Here is a 25,060-nt window from a genome sequence, read left to right as displayed (position 1 = left end):
TCAGTGCTGGGACTCCAGCTGTTCACAATATACATTAATGATTTGGATGAAGGATTTGCGTGCAATATTTCCAAATTTGCAGACAAGTGTGGCAGTGTGTGCTGTGAGGAGGATGTAAATAGGTTGCAGGGTAACTTGGACAGGTAGGCTGAGTGGACAAATACTTGGTAAATGCAATTTAATGTGGGTAAATGTAAGGTTATCCACTTTGATGGCAAAAACAGGAAGGCAGATTATTATCTGAATGGTGGTAGTTTAGGAAAAGTGGAAGTGTCATGGGAACAGCTGAAGGTTGACCTGCAGGTACAGCAGGCGGTGAGGAAAGCTAATGGCATGCTGCCTTCATATCGAGAGGATTTGAGTATCGGAGTAGGGATGTCTTGCTGCAGTTATACAGGGCCTTGGGGAGGCCATCCCTTGAGTATTGCGTGCAGTTTTGGTCTTCTTGTTTGACAAAGGACATTCTTGCTATTGAGGGTGTCCAGCAACGGTTCACCAGACTAATTCCCGGGATGTCAGGACTGATATATGAAGAAAGACTGGATCGACTGGGCTTGGAGTGACTGGAATTTAGAAGAATGAGAGGGAATCTCATAGAAACATATTTATATTGCTGATGGGATTGGACAGGTTAGATGCAGGAAGAATGTTCCTGATGTTGGGGACGTCCAGTACTAGGAGTCACAGCCTAAGAATATGGGGTAAGCATTCAGGACTGAGATGGGGCAGCACGGTAGCATAGTGGTTAGCACTGTGGCTTCACAGCGGCAGGGTCCCAGTTTCGATTCCCCGCTGGGTCATTGTCGGTGCGGCGTCTGTACGTTCTCCTGGTGTCTGGGTGGGTTTCCTCTGGTTTCCTCCCATATTCCAAAGCCATGCGTTTAAGGTGGATTGGCTATGCTAAATTGCTCTTAGTGTCCAAAAAAGGAGGGGCTATTGAGTTAGGGTGGAAGTGAGGGCTTAAGTGGGTCAGTGCAGACTCGATGAGCTGAATGGCCTCCTTCTGCATATATGTTCTATGAGGAAGAACTACTTCTCTCAGACTTGTGATCGTGTGAACCCTATATTCTTTACCACAGAAAGCTGTTGGGCCATTTTTTGTTGTTGGATAAATCCAAGAGGGAGCTGGATGTGGCCCTTACAGCTAAAGGGATCAAGGGATATGGAGAGAAAGGGGGAGCGGTATAATGAATTTGCTTGATTGCCAAGACCATATTGAATGGTGGTGCAGACTTGAAGGGCCAAATGGCCTACTCCTGTACCTATTTTCTATGTTTCTATGTTGTATTGTTTTATTTTATGCAATTTGAAAGCCACTTCTGTCAATTGGAAATTGACATAATTCAATTTAAACAGAATTGAAACCCTTGAATTTAAATTGATGAGGATTGTACTATTGTTCTTAGTTGGTTCTTAATCAAAACAAATTGTAATTTTCCTCTCTAGGTACAGTTCAGCAGTGCTCTGATAGTATTGATCATCTGAAACGGATTATCAAACAGAAAGCCCGTGCTTTAAATGAACCTGTCAAAAGACGTGTGCCCAGGTTTGTGTTTTGCTCACTATGAAGTTGTGCATATTGCCAAAAGTTTTTTTAAAATTTAGAATACCCAATTCATTTTTTCCAATTAAGGGGCAATTTAGCGTGTCCAATCCACCAAGCCTGCACATCTTTGGTTTGTGGGGGTGAAACCCACGCAGACACTGGGAGAATGTGCAAACTTCACACGGACAGTGACCCAGAGCCGGGATCGAACCTGGGACCTCGGCGCCGTGAGGCAGCAGGGCTAACCCACTGCGCCACCGTGCTGCCCTATATTGCCAAAAGTTGATTGTAGAACAGTGTATTTTTTTTCTATCTTAAATTTATAGGTCACTTCATTTACCCTTCACTTCCCCATGCCCTTCTACCAAAAACAGTGCTGATTTATTGCTGGAGAACAGGTCATTGAAGGCCAGCCATCATTCAATAGATCACAGAAATGGTTGCTATTCTTCTGTCAACCTTGATAGTGAATTTCAACAAACTATTTGACTGGGCAGCGTCATAAGCAAAACCCAGTTTGTTTGCACTCCTCGTCCGTGTATGTTTCTCCAGAAGGGGCCATCAAGATTGTGAATCCTAGCCATTAATCCCATCCCCTTTTCCTAATTGTTCATACACTACAGCCCTAGCTCAGGTAACTAACTTTGTACATGAGTAGAGCCAAGCATGGCAACCTTTTGGGCAAGAAAAGCTCACATACGCACTGGACATTTTTGCTAAGTCATCAAAGAAGCTTGTCATGGGCAAAATAGCACCACCAACGTGGCATTATCCTTTGCACCCTGGAACTAAAGTTTTACGTGTTCCCTAGAATTATATGAAGCTCTTTCTGGTGATAAGTGAAAAGGGTTGCAACAGCTTTTTAACAATTGCTAATGGTCACAGTGCCACAGTTTAAAATTGTATATTAGTTTGACACTTGAATTGGTTATCTTATTTAGAGAAGTTATAGAACCTACTGAAAACTCCACACTGTACATGTTATGGTAGAAAATGCATTGTTGCGATGACATTTAGAGTCCTGTTACTGAGCGATGATTACCTGCAGATCGCAGTACCCTATATACAGAGTGGTGAGCTGTTGATCAGAGGTCAGGCACTTGTTCACAGGAAGAGGGGTGAAATTGGGTTAGAAATTCGCAAAGCAATTCCGACCACCAGTTCAAGAAGAATATAGATGACAGCATTATAATAGACCACCTCAATGTTTCCTCACTTGTAGAACTGTGCACAAGATAAAATATGAAGCAATACACATGAGAAAAGAAAAATGTGTTGATGGTGTGGCAAGAGGTTTCTTTGCAAATTCCTAAAGCCTAAGCCCTGTGACTAAAATAATCTGGCAACAAAAAATTGCTCATGGTATTCATTTTGTGCAATTAATGTCTCTGGATACTTATAATCTAAGGACTATGAACAGGTAGTTGTATATTAAAAAAACATGCAGGATGCTATCTGTTCTTTAATCTTTCACATTTGTTTTCCACAGGGGATTTTCCTCTGATCAGATGGTATGTTTAACAGACATTGTCATGTGGCTGTTGGCTCAATGTGGGCGACCCCAAACAGAGTGTCGGCATAAGTGCATGGAGCTCTTTTATGAGCTAGTTCCTCTTTTGCCAGGTTTGCTTTTTACTTCTGTGCAGAAGACTTATATTCATTCAGAACAAATAGGCCATTAATTTCCTTTATTTATAATACTTTTAGAAACATAAGATAACATATTCAAGTTACCCGTAACTTTGACATATTGATGAAAAGCTGACGGTTTGTTTACTGAATATGGCATTTTTTTCCTGAACTCCTTTTTCTCTATTGTCGTTCATTTAGTTTCAGGGATCTTCCAGGATTGATTTATTCAACTGAAAAATCTCTGAAGGTTTTTTGTTATTTATAAGAAAAACTTGAGGTGTGTGAATCTCTCCTTCCCTCAGCGGTTTCACTGGTCTCCTTGGCATGTGCGTGAATCATAACTGAGATGGCAGGCTGGTGACCTGCGAGCATGCTGTGCTGATATCACTTTGAACTGTGTTGTCATTTCCAAAAGCAATGCAGCTGATGCTGCATCAGTACGATGGGGGAAATCAGACATGCACCATTAGCAATGACATTGTGCATTGGCACCTCAGTACCGTTGCGTTGTCAGATTTTCCATAATTGTTTCAAGTTGGTGTGTGACTTTTCAGAACAAACAATAACCAATAATTGTAAGTGTTGTCTGTGTATTTGTTTTTAGGAAACAAAACACCATCATCTTGGTTGGATGAAATTATAAAGACGAATGGTGTTTCATTTCTGGTTAATAAGTTTGAGGGAGCTGGTAATGAACATGACAAATGTTCAGGAATAATTTTTCATCCCACATTTAATGATCTGCAACAGCCCTTCAGTGTAAGAGCTGCCCTACAGTGGATGGATATGTTACTAGCAGCTTTAGATTGCTACAATACATTCATAGGACTGCATTTGATCAAACCCAATGAACTACTGGGTAAGTTTGCATTTATATATTTTTGAATTCCATGTAATTTGCAACCTGCTCCATGGAAAATTAGAATATGGGGTGGGATTCTCCCATCCCGCGGCAGAGTGTACGACGGCGTGAACGGGCAGCTGCCAGGAGTAATTCTGGCCCTTGCAGGGGACCAGCACGGCGCTGGAGTGGCTCACGCTGCTCCAGCTGCCGATCCTGGCACGAACTGGGCGCTGCGGGATCCGTGCATGCGCAGTGGCACCGGCGCCTACGCGCGCATGTGCGGTGGCCTCCTTCAACGCGCCGGCCCCGACGCAACATGGCGTACAGGGGCCGGCACGTAGGAAAAGAGACCGGGGGACAGAGAGGCGGGTCTCGCTTTTTCCCCAATCGGGCCGGAGAATCGGCGGGCCGACCACTTAGAGCGGCCCGTGACCGGCGGCGCGCCAACCATGCTGCCGACAGAATCGCATGCTGACGTCGGGGCGGTGTGGTCCGGTCGCGGCGATTCTCTGGCTGGCCCAGGGCTGGGAGAATCCCGCCTATGTTTCTTGTGCTCATCCAGGTGAAGGCCTGCATCTGAAATTTTTATAGATCTCACTTTTCCGATATTGAATTTGCTGTGTTTTTCCAGCATTTTTCATTCTGTCCTTCTGCATTAATCCTGTTCTATTCAGAAAAATTTACAACTGGTTTTCAATCATGGAATACGTCTAAATTTTTCTGCTATGGTATCCAGCTTGCCCCTCAGGAAAGAAAACATTGCATCAAGAATTTCCATTGCAGTGACCACCAGAGCAGCAGTAGCATTTGGTCGAAAGTGGCAATGAAAGCTGATAGTTCTGTGAACTGGAAGGAGAGAAAGAGGAGAAGGGAGTTGCAGTGTCACTTAAGAGCAGGGGATGGGGTGCAAGAGGAGAATATAATGCCAGCGTGACCTTTATTGGAGAGAGGAGAATGACTGCCGTTATGAACTGGTGGAGAGCAGTGAGGAATAGTGCTAGTATTAATGAAGGAAGTGTAACTTAGAGTAGACGGGATAGAATAGTGCCAGTGTGAACGGGCCAACATGGCATGAGTGACAATTTTCATTTCAAAAACCTTTAACACAGGAAAATGTCTAAAAGCACTTCACAGGTGCTTAATAGGCAAAAAACTGACACTGAACCAAGGAGGAGATATTAGTAGATGTGACATTTTTAGTCTTAATTAAAGGAAGACTATAAGAAGCTTTGTATTGGAGGAAAGAGAGGCTTAATGAAGGAAATGTGGAAATTATGACTAGGGCCTAGTTGTTTAAAGGTACAGCCAACAATGACCCAGCAACGGGTGTGGGATGCCTATGAGACCAGAGTTGGAGAGTTGTAGGACTGGGGAAGGTTATAGATTAAGGGAATGTGAGGGCATAGAAAAATGTGAGAAAGAGGATGAGAATTTTAAATTCAAGGCAATGGTGAGCCATGAGGCAATGTACAGCACAGAGGATGAGTGGCACCTGTAAGTTGGGATTCGGTCAGAGAATCTTGGATGAGCTTAATTTTATTGAGGGTGGGTAATGCAAGGCCAACTGACTAAATTGGAATAGTTGAGTTTGGAGATGATAAAAACCTGGATGAAGGTTTCAGTGGCAGATGATGAAGGGGCAAAGATGGATTATGTTAAGGAGGTGGTCTTTATCATAGAGAGCATATAGAGTTGGAAGGTCAATCAGAGTCAAGTAGGACACAGATTATGAACAGCCTGTTTCGACCTGTGACAGTGGCCATGGAGGAGATGAAATCGCTGATGAGGGAATGGAGTAGGCAATGGAGGCTGAGAGCAATGACTTTGTGTTTGCCTATTGCAAATCCAGGATTGGATGTCAGGCAAACACCCTGAAACCACAAGGCAGTGAAGGGGTTAAGGGAGTGCATGCAGAATCTTCGAAGATATCACCGAAGGTGGCAATTGTTGAGAGATAGGTGGTCAGTAATAATTCCTTGAAGGGCTCCAAAGATTTGGTGTGGGGCAGGGAGAGCAATTGCAAGAGATTGTCTTATGACTGGATGATAAGAGTGGAATCTTACATGAATCCCATTCACTTAGACAGCAGAGGAGAGGCTTTGGTAGAGAATAGCGTGGTCAGTCGTGTCAAAAGCTCTGAAGCCTTGGAGAATTGTAATGAGCCAGTGCAGTGATGGGTACAAGAAGACATTCGTACCAGTGTAGTGGTAAGACAGTGAAAAAGGTTGGTTCTATGAACTGGAAGGGAAATTATGATTAGAAATTATTTTATTACATTTCAATAATCAGTTATAGCAATATTGAATATAAATACATACCCATAAAGGCCTACACATTTTGTCCCAATTTTCCAATTATAACTTCAGAGTTCCTGTAAATACTAGGGCTGTCCTGCCTTTCATAAGCCAATGTTATCCTGTTAGTATTGCCTTTGCTCTTGAATTGTTTCCTTAATAGCATTGTAGCATGATTTCTGTTAAACATGTTAGACCAGTAAATGTATAATTCCGAGGATCAATGCAAAACACTGTCCAGTGCAAGCTTTGGTCTGTCGGTGAAGTTTTGCTCTAATGATTCCAAATGGGAGGGAGGGAAGGAAGAAGAATGGAAGTTCTGGATGAGCTTCAACCTTTTACTAAATCTTACAGGTGTTTTCTTTGACCATTTGCAGGAACCTATCAGAAATCTGGCTTCATGAAAGCCCTGCATTTCTTCCTGAAAAATCTTGCAATGCGTGACATCACAGCTGCAGAGGAGTGCTTTGCTTATGGGATAAAGGGTATACTTTTCAGCCCAAGGGAGAGAGAAGAATACAATTACAGCAAATGCACTATCATAGTCCGAATTATGGAATTTGTTAGCATGGTCCTGGAGAGCTGCGAGCAGGATTTATGGAAGGTAATAATTCAGATTTTTTACAAAAGCTATCGGGTACTTTCATTTGGTCAGATTGAGATATATAATTATTGCTCAATAATGTAGCTGAAGGGCAGCACCGTGGCGCATTGGTTAGCACTGAGACTATGGCGCTGAGGACCCAGGCTTGAATCACGGCTCTGGGTCACTGTCCGTGTGGAATTTGCTTATTCTCCCCGTATCTGCGTGGGTTTCACCCCCACAATCCAAAAGATGTGCTGGTTAGATGGATTGGCCATGCTAAATTTCCCCTTAATTGGAAAAAAAATAATTGGGTACTCTAAATTTATTTAAAACAATAATAATGTTCCTGAAGCAATTTTTTGTTTGCTCCTTTGTTATTCCAAAAATGACTGTTGTAGACCTCATAGAGGTCTACAAAATTATGAGGGGCATAGACAGAGTGGATAGTCAGAGACGTTTTCCCAGGGTAGAGGGGTCAATTACTAGGAGGCATACGTTTAAGGTGCGAGTGGCAAGGTTTAGAGGAGATGTATAAGGCAAGTTTTTTTTACACAGAGGGTAGTGGGTGCCTGGAACTCGATGCCGGAGGAGGTGGTGGAAGCAGGGACAACAGTGACGTTTAAGGGCACCTTGAGAAATACATGAATAGGATGGGAATAAAGAGATGTGGACCCGGAAGTGCAGAAGATTTTAGTTTAGACGGTCAGCATGGTCGGTGCAGGTTTGGAGGGCCGAAGGGCCTGTTCCTGTGCTGTACTTTTCTTTGTTCTTTGTTCACCTTGAACCACCTGCTATATGTTGCACCAGTCTTTGTTCCCCTGCTCACAGGTGAATGCCTTAATTCTATACATCACAACTGTGATCTATTAACTCATTTATAGACGATTAAAGCCACAGACCTTGCACTTTACCACCCTATGACGCAGCACAAAGCTAACTCACTATTTTGGTTATTGGAGAATGTTATTTATATACCCCCTACTCTGGGTTTGGTGTTGCACCCTGCCTCGAGGATGACCTATTCCAGTATCATCTGTAATCAGTAACTGAGACATATGGAATAAACCAAATATGATCCTTTGTTTTATTATTCTTCCCTTTCTCCTGTCTCTCCCTGTGGGGAGCTTGGCCGGGTGGTTAACAGTGAGATTGAGTATCTTGGATTACAGGAGGACATAGACAGGATGGTCAAATGAGCAGAAAAGTGGCAGATGGAATTTCACCCTGAAAAGTATGAGGTGATGCACTTTGGAAGGAGTAATTTGACAAGGAAGTATTCAATGACTGGCCTGACACTGGGGAAGTTCCAAGAAACAAAGAGACCTTGGTGTGTTTGCCCATAGATGTCTGAAGGCAGAAGGGCAGGTTAACAGGGTGGTGAAAAAGGCATAAGGTTAAGTTGCTTTTATCAATCAAGGCATAGATTACAAAAGCAGGCAGGTTGTGGGAGTTGTATAGAACTTTGGGGAGGCCATAGCTGGAGTACAGTGTGCAATTTTGGTTGCCACATTATAGGAAGGATCTGATTGCTGCAGAGGCGATTCACCAGGATGTTGCCTGGGATGGAACATTTAAGTTTTAAAGAGAGGTTGGATAGGCTTTGGTTGTTTTCTCTGGAGCAGAGAAGATTGAGAGGCGACCTGATCGAGATGTGCAAGATTATGAGGGGCATGGACGGTGGATCGGGAGCAGCTGTTCCCCTTCAGTGAAGGGTCAGTTATGAGGGGACACATGTTTGAGGTGAGGGGCAGGAGGTTTCGGGGAGATTTGAGGAAAAACATTTTTACCCAGAGGGTGGTGACGGTCTGGAATACACTGCCTGGGAGTATGCCTCAAAAGTCCCTGGATGAATACTTGGCACATCCTAACATTCAAGACTATGGGCCAAGTGCTGTCAAATGGGATTAGGTAGGTGGGTCAGGTGTCTTTCAGGTATTGGTGCAGACTCGATGGATCGAAGGGCCTCGTCTGCGCTGTATTATTCTGTGAGCTATCTGGACTCTTCGAGACAGTTTAGTTAAGACATAAAAATCAAAACTTAATGGCTCCTAATGAAATCATCAGTAGTTCCCTCACAAATGGTGGACTATGCTCCAGCTCAAATTTGATGTCTACCTGCTTCCCCTACATGACAGAAAATTAAATATCTCATGAAGGAAATACATTTAAGTAAAGATTCTCAGTTTCAATTAATTTATACATAAATACACTCAAATGGATGTATTGAATAGTTTGATCTTAGGTTTTACTTTTCTTTTTGATTTGGAAATTATACTTAACATTTTCGTTCGACTGTTTTATTTTCCAATTAGGTGCTTGAGAAAGATTTATTAAGTTCCAATCTATTTGAACTTGTCGCAATAGTGGTGACTGATCCACCAAGTATTGGATTTAATATGGCAGATGTGCAAGTGATGAAAGGATTACCAGATATCAGTGTGAGGCTTTTGAAAGCAGTGCTCAGATTGCCTTATCGAGATACATTAGAAAGCAATATGAGGAAACAAATTACACCGCAGAGGTAAGATGGGGAATGCTGTTGGAGTAATAATAAAAGTGAAATCTCTGTTGTAACTTGGTTTACAAATTTGTATATGTGCTTAATAACAACTTACATTTATGTAGCTTCATTGACATATAAAAACCCCTGAAGGCACTCTAGAAAAGTATATTAAGACTAAAATTGAGAGCACGGTGATGGTGGTGAAAAGATTGATCATAGAAATGGGTTTTAAGAATAGTCTTAAGGGACATCAGGAAGGTGGAGAGGCTTTGGGCATGAATTCCAGAGCCTTAGTCCTAGAATACCTCCTCCCTTTCCCACCCTCCTGTTTTGCCCCCTCCCTCCCCTGGAGAAGCAGTGAGTGGAAGGGCTCTCCCTGACCCTCTTGATTCACTTCCCCATCCCAACTCTCACTTGCCTCCTCCCTCCCCCACCCTCCGGTCTTGTGTGTGTTTGTGTGTGCGTGTGTGTGTGTGTGTGTGTGTGTGTGTGTGTCCAGAGAGGCAGCGGGTGGGAGGGTTGGTGAGTCAGGAGATGGGAAGTAGTGAGCAGGAACCAAGTTGAAAGTTTTAAGAGTAAGAGTGGACAAGAGGATTTCTGGGGCAGCAAATAGCTCTTTAATGTAAAAATTACAATCAAGGATGTAACTCGGCCTTAGCACCTGTTTCCTTATTGGAAAATGATGCTTGTTTTGCATGTTTTTGTTTAGCTGTTTTTCGGAGCTCACTAGGTGTGTAAAACAAGGGATAGCTGTATGCAGGAACCGCTGTTTTGGCATGTATGCCACTGCTGGAAAGATCACATTTCGGTTTGTGAGAGTGTGGTAGTCACCATTGTTGTATTGTGTATATCGCATATGAGGTGTATTACAGTAAGGCTCCTGTACTAAGGTACGGGGGTAGATCCTTGCCTGCTGGCTTCGCCCAGTAGGTGGAGTATAAATGTGTGGGCTCTCCGAGCTGCAGCCATTTCGGCAGCAGCTGCGGGAGGCTACACATCTCTGCGTAATAAAGCCTCGATTACACTCTACTCTCGTCTCGTCGTAATTGATAGTGCACCAGAGAGTGCATTTTGAAAGACTCAGCAGGATATTTGAAAAGGACAGTCAGTGAGGAAGGGGGATTCTCCTTGAGTTACTGTAGTGTAATGGTTAGTGTGTTGACTGAGAAACTTTGTCAGCATCATCCATGGGAATGTTTGCACCCTTCAATTTGTGGCATGAATCTGAAGAGAAAAATGAGGAAGAAATTCGGGAAAAATGATGATAAATGCTCAATACAATGTAGCGCCATTATCATCTATAAAACTGATTGACATTTCAGGTTTAAATCTTGCATTGAAACTGTATTTTAATTAAGACGCTGACACAAAATGTTAACCCTCCTTTTTTGTTGTCAGGTGATAATTGACTAATTGACTGCTATCAGCGCTTTGCTTTGATTTCAGATCTCCAGCATTTCCACGTGTTTTAATTTATGTTTTAATGTTTGTGGCAGCATTGAAGGTCTGTGCAATGTAGATCTATACAGACGGACAGATCATGACAAATTGAGCTCCATCTTGTTGGCGTGTAAACAACTTCACAAGGCTGGACTTCTGAACTCTGTATTGATGTGCCAGGTAATTGTTAGGTCACCAAGTCAACTGCACTGTCTGAATTGAACACGGTTTTGAGCAATTTACTTTCAGCTAACAAATTCACAAATATGCGGCAGACAATTGAAACAAATTTATTTATCACGAACTAGTGCCTAATGGTGGCATTTCAAACCTAATAAGGAAACTTCACATCCAAAAGCTAATTGACGATTGGATGGAGAGCACTGCTTGCACAGGACATGATTTTACTTTAGAGATTGATGTCAGCCTAATAAGAGGTTTTGAGCCAAACCATTGGTGTAATGGTAATGTCACTGGGTTAGTGATCCAGAGGCACAGGCTAATGTCCTCAGGCCATGGGTTCACATTCCACTGCAGCAGCTGGTGGACTTTAAATTCAATTCATAAATCTGGATTGAAAAGCTTGTCTCAAAATGGTGACCATGAAACCATTGTTGATTGTCGTAAAAACTCACCTGGTTCACTAATGTCTCTGAGGGGAGGAAACCTGCCATCATGATCTGGCCCGCCCTCCATCTGGATCCTGACTCTCATCAATGTTGTTGACTCTTAAACTGCCCTGTGGAAATGGAGTGGCAAACCACTCATTTCAAGGACAAAATCGAGAATGGGAAATAAATGCTGACTTTGTCAGTGACAACCACATCCTGTGAAAGAATAAAGGAACCTCCCCCCCTTCCCTCACACGCGCCCCCACCACCACCGCCGCCACCACTGATTGCGATAACATGTAACCTGGGAGCTTCGAAGTCCTAGGCCTCATATGTCAGTCTTCAGGACAGTGCCAGTGGAAAATAGTAACTGTCTGGTGGGCAGGAGGGGAAAGGTAGGACAGGAAAAATGCACCTCTGGAGCCGAAAATAGGCCTGATAAGCGGTTGTGAGGACCAAATGGTCATAGTAGGTGAGTGAGCCTCAGAACAGGGTAGGTCTTCTCTATGCCCCAAAAAGATAGTTTAAAAACAAAGGAGAAACATTTACATTTCTAGAAAATTCATTCACGGGATGAGGCGTCGCTGGTTAGGCCAGCATCTATTCCCCATCCCTAGTTGTCCTTCAGCAGGTGGTGGTGAGTTGCCTCCTTTAACTCTGCAGTCCTTGAAGTGTAGGTACACCCACTGTGCTGTTAGGGAGGGAGTTCCAGGATTTTGCCCCAGTAACAGTGAAGGAACGGCGATATATTTCCAAGTCAGGGTGCTGAGTGACTTGGAAGGGAACCTCCAGGTGGTGGGGTTCTCTGGTATTTGTTGCTCTTGTCCTTCCAGATGGTAATGGTCATGGGTTTGGAAGGTGCTGCCTAAGGAATCTTGGTGAGTTACTGCAGTCCATCTTGTAGATGGTATACACTGCTGCCACTGTTCGCTGGTGGTGGAGGGTTTGAATGTTTGTGGAAGGGGGAACAATCAAGTGGGTTGCTTTGTTCTGGATGGCGTCGAGCTACTTGAACGTTGCTGGAGCTGCACTCATCCAGGCAAGTGGATGAGTGGTTCTTCTGGCCTTGGCTTCTTTTCCTGCAATATTGACCCGTGGGGAAGCCAGATGCCCCTCCAACACAGCTTCTAATTAAACAACAGTTAATGTTTCTGGAGCCTGACCTGTGTGGTTAAAGAAAGGCCATGAGACTTTCAGTGGGTTGGATTTGAACAGGTTAAAATTGGAAAGACTGGATCACTGTTGGTAACTCCCAAGGGTATTTTTACCGATGGTTTTTTAATGCACCAGGACTATCCCGTAGAGTTTGCTCTTCCAAGCAAAAGGGATATAATTGAGGTACAATATCTTGGCAATCAGAAAACAGAATATTAAACAAGGTATATTTCAGAGTAAAAGGTCTTTTGGCCTACTATAGTTGTTAGATCCTGAATCTATTGCTATTGGGGCTATTGACAGATATTATTGTCTCTTTTTGCACTCAACCGGTCTGGAGCCGTTTTCAAAATTATTGATTTACTTGTCATTCTTCTCACTGTACTACACATCAGATCATAAGCCAACAAAAGACACATCCACAACATAGAACATAGAACATAGAACGATACAGCGCAGTACAGGCCCTTCGGCCCTCAATGTTGCACCGACATGAAAAAAAAAACTAAAGGCCATCTAACCTACACTATGCCCTTATCATCCATATGCTTATCCAATAAACTTTTAAATGCCCTCAATGTTGGCGAGTTCACTACTGTTGCAGGTAGGGCATTCCACGGCCTCACCACTCTTTGCGTAAAAAACCCACCTCTGACCTCTGTCCTATATCTATTACCCTTCAATTTAAGGCTATGTCCCCTCGTGATAGCCACCTCCATCCGCGGGAGAAGGCTCTCGCTGTCCACCCTATCTAACCCTCTGATCATTTTGTATGCCTCTATTAGGTCACCTCTTAACCTTCTTCTCTCTAACGAAAACAACCTCAAGTCCATCAGCCTTTCCTCATAAGATTTTCCCTCCATACCAGGCAACATCCTGGTAAATCTCCTCTGCACCCGTTCCAAAGCTTCTACATCCTTCCTATAATGGGGCGACCAGAACTGTACGCAATACTCCAAATGCGGCCGTACTAGAGTTTTGTACAACTGCAACATGACCTCATGGCTCCGGAACTCAATCCCTCTACCAATAAAGGCCATCACACCATAGGCCTTCTTCACAACCCTATCAACCTGGGTGGCAACTTTCAGGGATCTATGTACATGGACACCGAGATCCCTCTGCTCATCCACACTACCAAGAATTTTACCATTAGCCAAATATTCCGCATTCCTGTTATTCTTTCCAAAGTGAATCACCTCACACTTCTCCACATTAAACTCCATTTGCCACCTCTCAGCCCAGCTCTGCAGCTTATCTATGTCCCTCTGTAACCTGCAACATCCTTCCGCACTGTCTACAACTCCACCGACTTTAGTGTCGTCTGCAAATTTACTTACCCATCCTTCTGCTCCCTCCTCTAGGTCATTTATAAAAATGACAAACAGCAACGGCCCCAGAACAGATCCTTGTGGTACGCCACTCGTAACTGAACTCCATTCTGAACATTTCCCATCAACCACCACTCTGTCTTCTTTCAACTAGCCAATTTCTGATCCACATCTCTAAATCACCCTCAATCCCCAGCCTCCGTATTTTCTGCAATAGCCGACCGTGGGGAACCTTATCAAACGCTTTACTGAAATCCATATACACCACATCAACTGCTTTACCCTCGTCCACCTGTTCAGTCACCTTCTCAAAGAACTCGATAAGGTTTGTGAGGCATGACCTACCCTTCACAAAACCATGCTGACTATCCCTAATCATATTATTCCTATCTAGATGATTATAAATCGTATCTTTTATAATCCTCTCCAAGACTTTACCCACCACAGATGTTAGGCTCACCGGCCTATAGTTACCGGGGTTATCTCTACTCCCCTTCTTGAACAAAGGGACCACATTTGCTATCCTCCAGTCCTCTGGCACTATTCCTGTAGCCAATGATGACCTAAAAATCAAAGCCAAAGGCTCAGCAATCTCTTCCCTGGCTTCCCAGAGAATCCTAGGATAAATCCCATCAGGCCCCGGGGACTTATCTATTTTCACCTTGTCAGAGCATTCTAACTAACTCAATGAGAAAAGTGCCCTTGCCCATCTCTCCACTCATTTATGGAGCAGTCAGCAACTTAGAGAATACATGTGTTACGTCGGTAGAAAAGGAAAATTGAAGATTGACTCATTGCAGTTTGCAGCTCTACCTCTGATAAATTGTTTCAGGGCAATGGGAGTGCAATTTGCATATTTCCAAACGAGGGAATGATAAACCGCCTTGGAGGTGGGGGAGAATAACTATGGGAAAAAATAAAAATGATATGTGAAGGCATGCATTTATAAATAAAAGTAGATTTTCTTCTTCAACCACCAAATAGCTTGGTAGATTGTGCTATTTTTGGGAATTATATCCCAAAAAATTGCTGTTAACCTGTGATGCCTTGAAAATGTTTTGACAATGATCGGCATAATTTGCCACCTGAGAGTTTGAGATCAGTAAATGAATATTTTACATGGCTAAGGCCTTGCAGTGCAGTGTTTATACGTGAAAGTTGTTTCTCATATAGATCACTTGGCTAACGTCATCCAAGCATTTTGACATAATTTTGTGTGTTTATCCATATCGTGTGAATCATTTGGTTAATTTAGCATTTGCATATTGGTTTGCTCATTAATGTTTCAAATATTATCGTTATTTAATACAGACTGGGAGTATTGGCCTGCCACTGAATTCAAAGCTTTTATCAACTGTCTACAAAGGAATTGCACCTGGAGATGAGAGGAAATCGCTCCCATCAATAGACAACAGCAGTAAGATGTTAGCAGACGGACTATTACAACTGTCTTTTTCCCTTGGAGGACAGGTCAGTGAATGTTGTGTGATGAATAAAAATGTATTTTACCAGCAGGGGGTGGGCACTTCGCCATGTGGGGACAGCACCAGATATGCTCTGGTGCCTTCCTTGCAGGCTTGGGTCTGGGTCCTGATGGTGCACCCTGTGGTCCATGGAGACCGCAACCCCCACCGCCAACAACATCAAAGCTACTCCTTTGATAGAATCCCTGTCAACCCTCAGGAAGGAACCCTACGCCCCTTACCAGGCCCTAGCTAAATGACTCTGCGAGTCTAACCGCACTTAGCTTCGGTCTTGGGCCGTTTCCATTTTTCCACCTGTGCTACTGTTGCTACCTGATTCAGATATAGAACAAATAGACTACAAGATAGCCCAATCCCCTGCTATATAAAACTCATAAATAGTATTTTAAATAATGGAGAATTTAATGAACTCAACGTGAAAACATTAATACAAAGTGCAGATTGCAGTTGACCATTCATTTCAATTCAGCAAATTATGGAGACCTTATTTTGTGATTTATTTTAATTATTTGTACACTGAAATGATCAAAATTGTGCAATCCTTTCATTATTTTATACTTTATTTTAATGATTGTCTATAACTATACTATTTTATTTGAATCCTCATTACAATTGAGCACTTGCTACCATGGTTATTTTTACAATAATCCAATTATCTATGTTTCCATTTGTGGCCAATATTCTCAGTGATGGGGCTGGTTTAGCTCACTGGGCTAAAACGTTGGCTTTTAAAACAGACCAAGCAGGACAGCAGCACGGTTCGATTCTCGTACCTGCCTCCCCGGACAGGCGCCGGAATGTGGCGACTAGGGGCTTTTCACAGTAACTTCATTGAAGCCTACTCGTGACAATAAGCGATTTTCTATTTCTTCTATTTCTATTTCTAATACTGGGTGATGGACTGCCAGCCATCCAGTTGGCTGGCAGCTCTTGGGAACAGGAATTGCCCCTTAAAGGGATGGAAGCCCTGAACGTGGGCAAATAATTGCCTACTACATGTAAAATTGAGTCAGGGCTCCACAACTGAACAAAATTGGGTTTCCCTCCGCTTTCCAGGTGGTGAACGGGGCCATCGCAATGCGTTGACCCGTTCTTTGTTTGAACATTAATGACCCTTTGGCTGTTTGCAACAGGCAATGTGCTGACCATACTCAACTAACCCATACTTGCAAGACTCAGAATATAATGTCCAACATTAAGTGTGATTCTGTGATTGGACAACACTTATTAAAGAAATTTTGATTGTGCATCCCTAAATCCCTCTGCCTCTCTTTCCTACTTTCCCTAACACCTATTCCTGACCAAACCCTAATACTCCTTGGGCTGGATTTTCCGCAGCCCGCTGCTGGTAGCAGAGTTCCCCATGTGGTGGAGTCCAGCATCGGCCAAACAACAGGCTGGACGCCTGGTCCTGGCTGACGGTGGCATAGAGCTTCCTGTCCACCCCGCCAACGGGAGGATGCAAATAGGTCAAATTGACCCATTTGCATCTTATTAATGGGCTGATACCGGATTCTCCAAGCCTGTGTGACAGTCCATTCCTCTGGACCAGGATTCACATGGGTGCGAATTGGCGCAGGTATTTCCAGCGTGGCCAGATGCGGTGGACCTCGCAGTGGGCCAAGAGAGTATCTATTTTAGGGAGTTGCCCTCAAAGTCCATTGGAAGCCCCCTCCCCGCAGTGCAAATCTGCTTGATCAAAACGACAGCCCGATAGTGGGATTCGCGCCTGAATCCCTCGCAATCCCCGCCATACAGTAATTTGCATGGCAAGTGAATTGCCTCTGCAATCCCGCTCTTAGTGCGACCGCAAATCAGAGGCAATTAATTTTCAATGGGAGAACATAGTCACCCAAAAGGAGAATTCAGGTCCTTGTGTGTTGGAGTGTCAAATTTTAATGCTGCCGTGAAACATTTTGGGATGTTCTACTTTGTTAAAAACATTCTGTAAATGCAAGTTGCTGATGATGTATAAGATCAGTTTAGATTTGAAAATGAGTTCTGACCGACATTTTGAATATTGTTGGGAAACCACCTGAATATACTCTCTCTTGATCCCTGTAGTGTGAGGAATTGGTCTCCTTGCTGTTGAACACAGTTGAGCTATCTGTGCCACTGTCAGGGGCATCCCAGAGACACTTCATCAGTTTTTCCCATGGTGAATACTTCTACAATTTGTTTCCTGAAACTATTAATGGTGAATTGCTTAGAAATCTTAACTCTGCAGTGACCCAGTTGATGGGATCAACAAGAGAAAATCCTAAAATGGTAAGCACTATTCAAATGACAATTGTATAGAGATTATTTTGGATAAATTGTTCACCGTCAGTCAAGATACAATTACAGCATTCTTTTTTTCAGTACAGCAGGAGATCTCCTGTGATGTTTCGCATTGTTAGTCAAAGGATGCTGTTTTGTAATAGTCAGGATCTGATATGCAATATATGAAATGAATAATACTACAATGCATAGTACTGATGAAGTATTTTCAAGTATAGTCATTGTTGTAATATAGAATAAGGATGACTCTGATTAGTATTGATTTGTTCTGAACCATGATGGCTCCTGTTTCTACAAATGAGATTTATGTAAGACATGCTCTATTTTATTTCTTAAAAAATTATGGTATTTTTTTAAATAAGGCTTCCATGCACAGCCCAGTCAGGCTAGCTAGTTTATGTTGCCTCATACAGGATGTGTTGAGGTCCAGCGTGGTAACTCACAAATGTAAAAGCTTGTAAAGCCCAAAACCATCCAGGAAATTAGGATTTATGGATTAATATAATGGTAATTTACACAGTCTGTATGTATGTCAAAAAAAATCAATGTATGGAGAGTGGTTTGCAGAGTTGAATTTATAGATTATGTGGATGCCATAAGATTTTTAGCCATTTCACACTCTGACTTTGACACTTACGATGCTCATTTTGTTCTCCGTTTGTTTAGGTGAGCATTGTTCTGAATGGAATGCTTGATCAGAGTTTCAAAGACCACACTGTACGGAAGACGCAGGGTATTCTTCTGGTCAATGCTGTACTTAAAAATTGGGCAAAACTTGATTCATGGTGGTTGAAGGATTCTATTCCTGAGAGCAAGATGGCTGTCTTAACACTGCTTTCCAAAGTGCTGCAGGTATATTATGTTTTCCAGCAGTCTCTGATACATGTGGTAATGCAATCAGCATTTGAAATTTGAGCCCATGACAGGATATACACCGTCATCAAAAGCACATTACTGTTTTGGAGTGAGCGTCGAAAGTGATGAGAATGTTCCTTAAGAGAAGGCATGATACAGGTTTTGTTTGTTCTAACATAAAAGTATTAATGTTGGGCATGATTGTATTCCACAAGGTTTAATAAATAAGCAGCCGATATTGAACAATGAATCAGGCTGTTCTGAAGATTTGGTAGGTAGCAACATTGCTTTCAGCTGCCAAGGCCACATGATCCTTCCTTAAACCTTTCCACCCCTCTCCCCATGACTTTAAAATCCACCTCTTTTCAAAATTCAGCCTTCATGATATCTCTTACTTTGGCTTGGTCCAATTGTTAATCTTTGTTTGATTACACCTCTGAAATGGCATCATTAGCACAGAGGGTAGGTACCATTTGGTCCAAGGAATCTGGACTGACCCTTTTGGAGAGCAATTCAGCTGCTCCCACTGCTCTACATTTTCCCCATATCCCTACAATTTTTCTCCTTCCAAGTGTTTATTAAATTTCCTTTTGAATGTTACTATTTGAACTGTATCCGATTTAAGCAGTACATTCCAAGTCCTTCACCTACTGCATTAAAAATGTTTGTCCTCCTGTTGCGTTTAGTTCTTTTGTCAATTCTAAATTTGTGCTCTCTGGCTATTGATCCTTCAGCTATTGGAAACAGTTTATTTTCATTCACTCTGTCTTCTCTTAAACTTCTTAGCTCTAAGGAGCACAACACCAGTTTCTCCAGACAATCTAGTCTCTCGTCCCTGGAACCCCCATTCTAAAGTCCAATCTCTTCGAAACATGTATTTATAAAGTGCCTTCTCAGTTGAAAAAACAAGTTGCTTGGGATCATGATTCTGAATAGATTGAGAATGGCATTGTCCAATTGAAATTGTTTTACTGCTGATCCTCACCCAAAAAAATAAGTTCAATATGTTTTTTCAAATAAAACATCAACGTGTATCTGTTAATTTGTTAGTCAACCAAAATATTCTTCCAATCAGATTATGAAATTACGATATTGTGGCTATCACCGAAACATGGTTAAAGGGAGGGCAGGGTTAGCAGCTGAACGTTGGAGGATATAGATGATTCAGGAGACATGTAGGGGGATGTTAAAGGGGTGGGGGAGTAGCATTACTGGTTAAGGAGAATATTATAGCCGTACTGCAGGAGGATACCTTGGAGGGCTCATACAATGAGGCAATCTTCAATAGAACATACAGTGCAGAAGGAGGCCATTCGGCCCATCCCATCTTCGCCGACCCACTTAAGGCCTCACTTCCACCCTATCCCCGTAATCCAATAACCTCTCCTAACCTTTTTGGACACTAAGGGCAATTTAGCATAGCAATCCACGGGGAGAACTGAATCTGGGTAGAGCTCAGGAACAGGAAGGGGGAAATCACAATGTTGGGCATTTATTACAGGCCCCCCAACTGCTCGCGAGAGATAGAGGAGCACATAGGTGGAGAGATTTTGGACAGGTGCAAAAGTAACAAGGTTATTGTGGTAGGGGATTTTAATTTCCCTTGTATTGACTGGGACTCACTTAGTGCTGGGGGTTTGGATGGGGCAGAGTTTGTAAGGTGTATCCAGGAAGCCTTCTTGGTGCAATATGTAGACAGTCCAACTAGGGAAGGGGCAGTATTGGATTTTGTATTAGGGAATGAGCCTGGACAGGTGGTTGAGATTTCAGTAGGGGAACAGTTTGGGAGTAGTGACCACAACTCAGTAAGTTTTGGGGTACATTTGGACAGGGATGAAAGTAACCCTCACGGTACGGTGATTAACTGTGGAAAGGCAAATTATGACAACATTAGACAGGAATTGAAGAATTTGGATTGGGTGCGGCTGTTGGATAGTAAATCAACATCTTACATGTGGAAGTCTTTCAAGCGACAGTGGGGGGTGGGGGTGGGGGGTGGTGGTGATGATGGTGGATGGATGGATGGATCCATGGAGATTTGGGCAGCAGAGGGTGAAGGAGTTCTCCTTCTACTCACACATGCATAAAGTGTACTCCCGGATTGATTTTATTTTGAGCGGGGCCTTACTGGCAAGGGTGGTGGACACTGGGTACTCGGCGATCACAATCTCAGACCATGCTCCGCACTGGGTTGACCTGCAGGTTAGTAAAGACAGTACCCAGCGCCCGCAGTGGAGGTTAGATCTTTGAAGGTGGCAGCACAAGTGGACAAGGTAGTCAAGAAAGCATATGGAATGCTTGCCTTCATTGGATGGGGCATCGATTATAAAAACTGGCAAGTCATGCTACAGTTGTATAGAACCTTTGTACGGCTGCACTTGTAATATTGCGCACAATTCTGGTCGCCACACTACCTGAAGGATGTGGAGGCTTTGAAGAGGGTGCATAGGAGGTTTACCAGGATGCTGCCTGGTCTGGAGGGTGATAGCTATGTGGAGAGGCTAAATAGATTTGGACTGTTTTCATTACCTGATAGAGATCCACAAGATAATGAGGGGCATGGATCGAGTGGTTAGGCAGACACTCTTTCCCAGCGTGGAGGGGTCAGTTACCAGGGGGCATAGGTTTAAGGTCTGTGGGGCAAAGTTTAGAGGAGATGTGTGAGGCAGGTTTTATAAGCAGAGGGTGGTGAGTGCCTGGAACGCGTTGCCAGTGGAGGTTGTGGAAGCAGATACATTAACGGCGTTCAAAAGGCACTTGACAAACACGGGGATAGGATGGGTATAGAGGGATACGGCACAAGGCAGAGCTGAGGGTTTTGGCAAAGATTGGTATCATGACCGGTACAGATTTGGAGGGCTGAAGGGCCTGTACATGTGCTGTATTGTTCTTTGTTCTTTGTATGGGCTAGATCGAGATATGTGCATAGCTTTGCTAATTTGAATGTATGTGATTTCTTTCAGATTGATTCTTCAGTTTCTTATGGTAATAGTCATGAGGCATTTTCAATGGTATTCCAAACTTATACCACAATATTGACCGACTCTACGTTGGCACTAAACTTGAAGGTATTTCTTTAAGTTTTTTGTGGGGTAAGCTATAAATGATGTAATATATCAAAAGTTCTGGATGTCTTATTAACTATTTCAGGGTGTGAAATCCCTCTTTTTTTTTTCTTTTTTAGACCAAATTTCCAGGTGTCACTTGCAGTCAAAAGATGCTTAAGTGCGTGAAACTGATAACTAGCCTCTATCTGCTTGTGCTGCTTTTCTGCGGGCGAGTTGTGCGAACAACAACGACTCCGTCACAATTCCTCTCTCATTTCCTTTTTCCCTGTATTCTATTCTCCCACGGACTCTGCATGTTAGGCTCCTCCAGCAGCAGAACTGCAAAAAAGGAGACTTTAAAACAATTGTGATAGTAAGAAGATCAAAATTTATAAATAAAATAGATGAACTCGATACACAAGTATCTGGGGTAAAAATGGTAGCCCTGCCTAAAATTGGGTAATTTTGAGAGCTCAAACTACCTGTCTTAAGATTTTAAAAAGAAATTATAAGGAAGAAAAGATGAGAAAAATAGTGCAAGATTTTGACAGAGTAGATCAGGAGAAACTTTTCTCCTTGGCAAGAGTGTCGATGCCTATTGATGTTAAGTAAATGACAAAAGAGCCAGAGGGAAGCTGGGGGATTGCCAACATTTTCACAACAACTTATGATCAAGAATGCATGCTTGAATGAATGATGGGTGCAGATTCATCAATAATATTCAAAGGGAATTGGATAAATATGAGAAAAGGATAATAATTGCAGGAATTTGGGGAAGGAACAGGGAAGTGTGACTCATTGGAATCCCTGTTAAAGCTTTGCCCATTATTGCTCTCACCAAATTTGAAAAGTTTATCCACTGAAAAATGTAAATTAATACTAAAAGATTCTGAGACTTTATTTTATTTTTGCAGACCAAGGCAGTGATTATACTACCATTTTTTACGCATCTTCCAGAAGAAAATCTTAGAGAGCTTAAAAATGCCCTCAACCAGTTCATAGCTGCCCATTTCCCTATGAAATCAGATGAATTTCCAAAGGGTACATTGAGGTATAATAACTACATTGACTGTGTCAAAAAAGTAAGTACATTTAATAATAATCTTTATTGTCACAAATAGGCTTACATTAACACTGCAATGAAGTTACTGTGAAAAGCCCATGATAGCTACGTTTGTTTTGGGCTCAAGGTTGGGATAATTTTAATGCCTTTAGAAAAATTGAATTGGCACTCTTCTCTACGTGTTCAGGATTGGAAAGATAAGTTTAGAGAAAATTAAAAATATGAGGATCATTCTTCCTCCAATGTTTGTGAATGCATGCATTTTATCGTAGTGCTCCTCTTGCATTCATTTACTGATGAAAGAGAAACCTGTTACAGGTATAATTTCAGTTGAAGTAGAAATGCTGCATGGAGCAATTTTACTTTGTCTTTCATTGCGTAAGGGGTTTGCCCAAAAAATGGATGCTTTCCACTCTTCCTCCCACATTTACATTTGTGATGAACGCCTGTTGTTAGAAAAGACATTTGGAGAACATTGGCACTTTAGATGGCTTTCCTGAATCTCACCAAGAATTCTATTGTCAACAACCAACTGCTGATTTAATCAGTGGAATCAGTGAAAGTTTCAAAGGTGCCTGGGTTCTAAAGGACATTGCTGCTATACTGGGACTGTGGCACATAGCGAGGGAAAAACATACTTGACCTCAACCACCCCCCCAAAAAAAAACTGCTTGCCACATGTGCATCTGTCCATGACAGTATCGGTAGGAATGACCACCGCACAGTCCTTGAGGAGACAAAGTTCCGTCTTCACATTGAGGATACCCTCCATTGTTTTGTGTGGCACTACCACTGTGTTAAATGGGATAGACTTCGAACAGATCTGGCAGCACAAAACTGGGCATCCATGAGGTGCTGTGGGTCATCAACAGCAGCAGAGTTGTACTCAACCAGAATTTATAACTACATGGACTGGCATATCCCCCATCCTAACATTACTGCCAAGCCAGGTGTTCAACCCTGATTCAATAAAGAGTGCAGCAGAGCATGCCAGAAACACCACAGGCATGCCGAAAAATGAGGTGTCAACCTGATGAAGCTACGACACAAGACTACTTGCGTGCCAAACAGCATAAGCAGCAAGTAATAGACAGGGCTAAGCGATTCCACAACCAACAGATCAGATCTAAGCTCTGCAGTTCTCTCACACCCAGTCGTAAATGTTGGTGGACAATTAAACAACTCACTAGATGAGGAAGCTCCACAAATATCCCCATCCTCAATGATGGAGGAGCACATCTGCATTTGCAGCAATCTCCAGCCAGAAGTGCTGAGTGGATGATCCATCTCTGCCTCCTCCGGAGGACCCCAGCATCACAGATGGCAGTGTTCAGCCAATTAAATTCACTCCACGTGATATCAAGAAATGGCTGAAGGCACTGGGCACTGCAAATATTCCAGCAATTGTCCTGAGGACTTGTGCTCCAGAACTTACCGCGCCCCTAGTCAAGCTGTTCCAGTACAGTTACAACACTGGCATCTACCAGGCAATGTAAAAAATTGCCCAGATACATCCTGCACACAAGAAACAGGACAAATCCAATCCAGACAATTACTGTGCCATCAATTTGCTCTTAATCATCATTAATGTGATGGAAATGGTCATCAATAGTGCTATTAAACCTCACTTACTCAGCAATAACCTGCTTTTGGGCACTTGTTTGGGTTCCCCCAGGGTCACTCTGCTCCTGACCTCATTACAGCCTTGGTTCAAACATGGCCAAAAGAGCCAAATGCCAGAAGTAAGATACAAGTATCGTATCAAGGAGCCCTAGCAAAACAAGTCAATGGGAATCAGGGGTAAAACTCTCTGCTGGTTGGAGTCATACCTAACACAAAGGAAGGTGGTTATTGAGATGGTTGAAGGTCAATCGACTCAATTCCAGGATATTGCTGCAGAAATTTCTCTGGCTACTGTCCTCGGCCCAAACATCTTCAACTGCTTTATCAATGACTTTCCTTCCATCATAAAGTTAGAAGTGGGGGTGGCCGCAGTTGGCTGCACAATGTTCAGAACCATTTGCAACGATTCAGGTACTGAAACAGTTCATGTCCAAATGTAGCGAGTTCTGGACAATATCCAGGCTTGTGCTGATAAGTGGCAAGTAACGTTCGTGCCACACAACTGCCAGGCAATGATCATCTCCAACAAGAGAGGATCTAACGTTGCCCCTTGACATAAAATGGCACTACCTTAGCTGAATCCTCCACAATCACCATCCTGGGCCGGGGGGGGGGGTGACTAGAAACTGGACTATCCATATTAATACTGTAACTACCAGAGCAGGTCAAAGGTTAGGAATTCTGTGGCGAATAACTCACTTCCTGACTGCTCCCCATTGCCCCTTTCCAAAGCTTGTCCACCATCTAAAAGGCACAAGTCAGGAGT

General features: G+C 42.9%; 1 protein-coding gene across 4 annotated transcripts in view; it reads left to right on the top strand.

Annotated features, from left to right (window-relative positions):
- The window catches only part of prkdc (protein kinase, DNA-activated, catalytic subunit), a 277,499-nt gene that overhangs the window by 80,566 nt on the left and 171,873 nt on the right, over positions 1–25,060 (top strand). For all 4 annotated transcript variants that reach the window (XM_038809307.1, XM_038809305.1, XM_038809306.1 and 1 more), the window contains exons 29-39: positions 1,447–1,546; positions 3,036–3,169; positions 3,783–4,037; positions 6,694–6,920; positions 9,215–9,423; positions 10,902–11,025; positions 15,254–15,412; positions 17,491–17,694; positions 18,373–18,558; positions 21,525–21,629; positions 22,523–22,690. In XM_038809307.1, the coding sequence (XP_038665235.1) occupies positions 1,447–1,546; positions 3,036–3,169; positions 3,783–4,037; positions 6,694–6,920; positions 9,215–9,423; positions 10,902–11,025; positions 15,254–15,412; positions 17,491–17,694; positions 18,373–18,558; positions 21,525–21,629; positions 22,523–22,690 (1,871 nt within the window). The remainder of the gene's footprint in view (positions 1–1,446; positions 1,547–3,035; positions 3,170–3,782; positions 4,038–6,693; positions 6,921–9,214; positions 9,424–10,901; positions 11,026–15,253; positions 15,413–17,490; positions 17,695–18,372; positions 18,559–21,524; positions 21,630–22,522; positions 22,691–25,060) is intronic.

This window comes from Scyliorhinus canicula, chromosome 10 (assembly GCF_902713615.1).
Source record: "Scyliorhinus canicula chromosome 10, sScyCan1.1, whole genome shotgun sequence".
NCBI classification, from domain to species: Eukaryota; Metazoa; Chordata; class Chondrichthyes; order Carcharhiniformes; family Scyliorhinidae; genus Scyliorhinus; species Scyliorhinus canicula.
The sequence above is the reverse complement of the archived record's forward strand: the minus strand, read 5'-3'. Positions and strand labels throughout refer to the sequence as shown.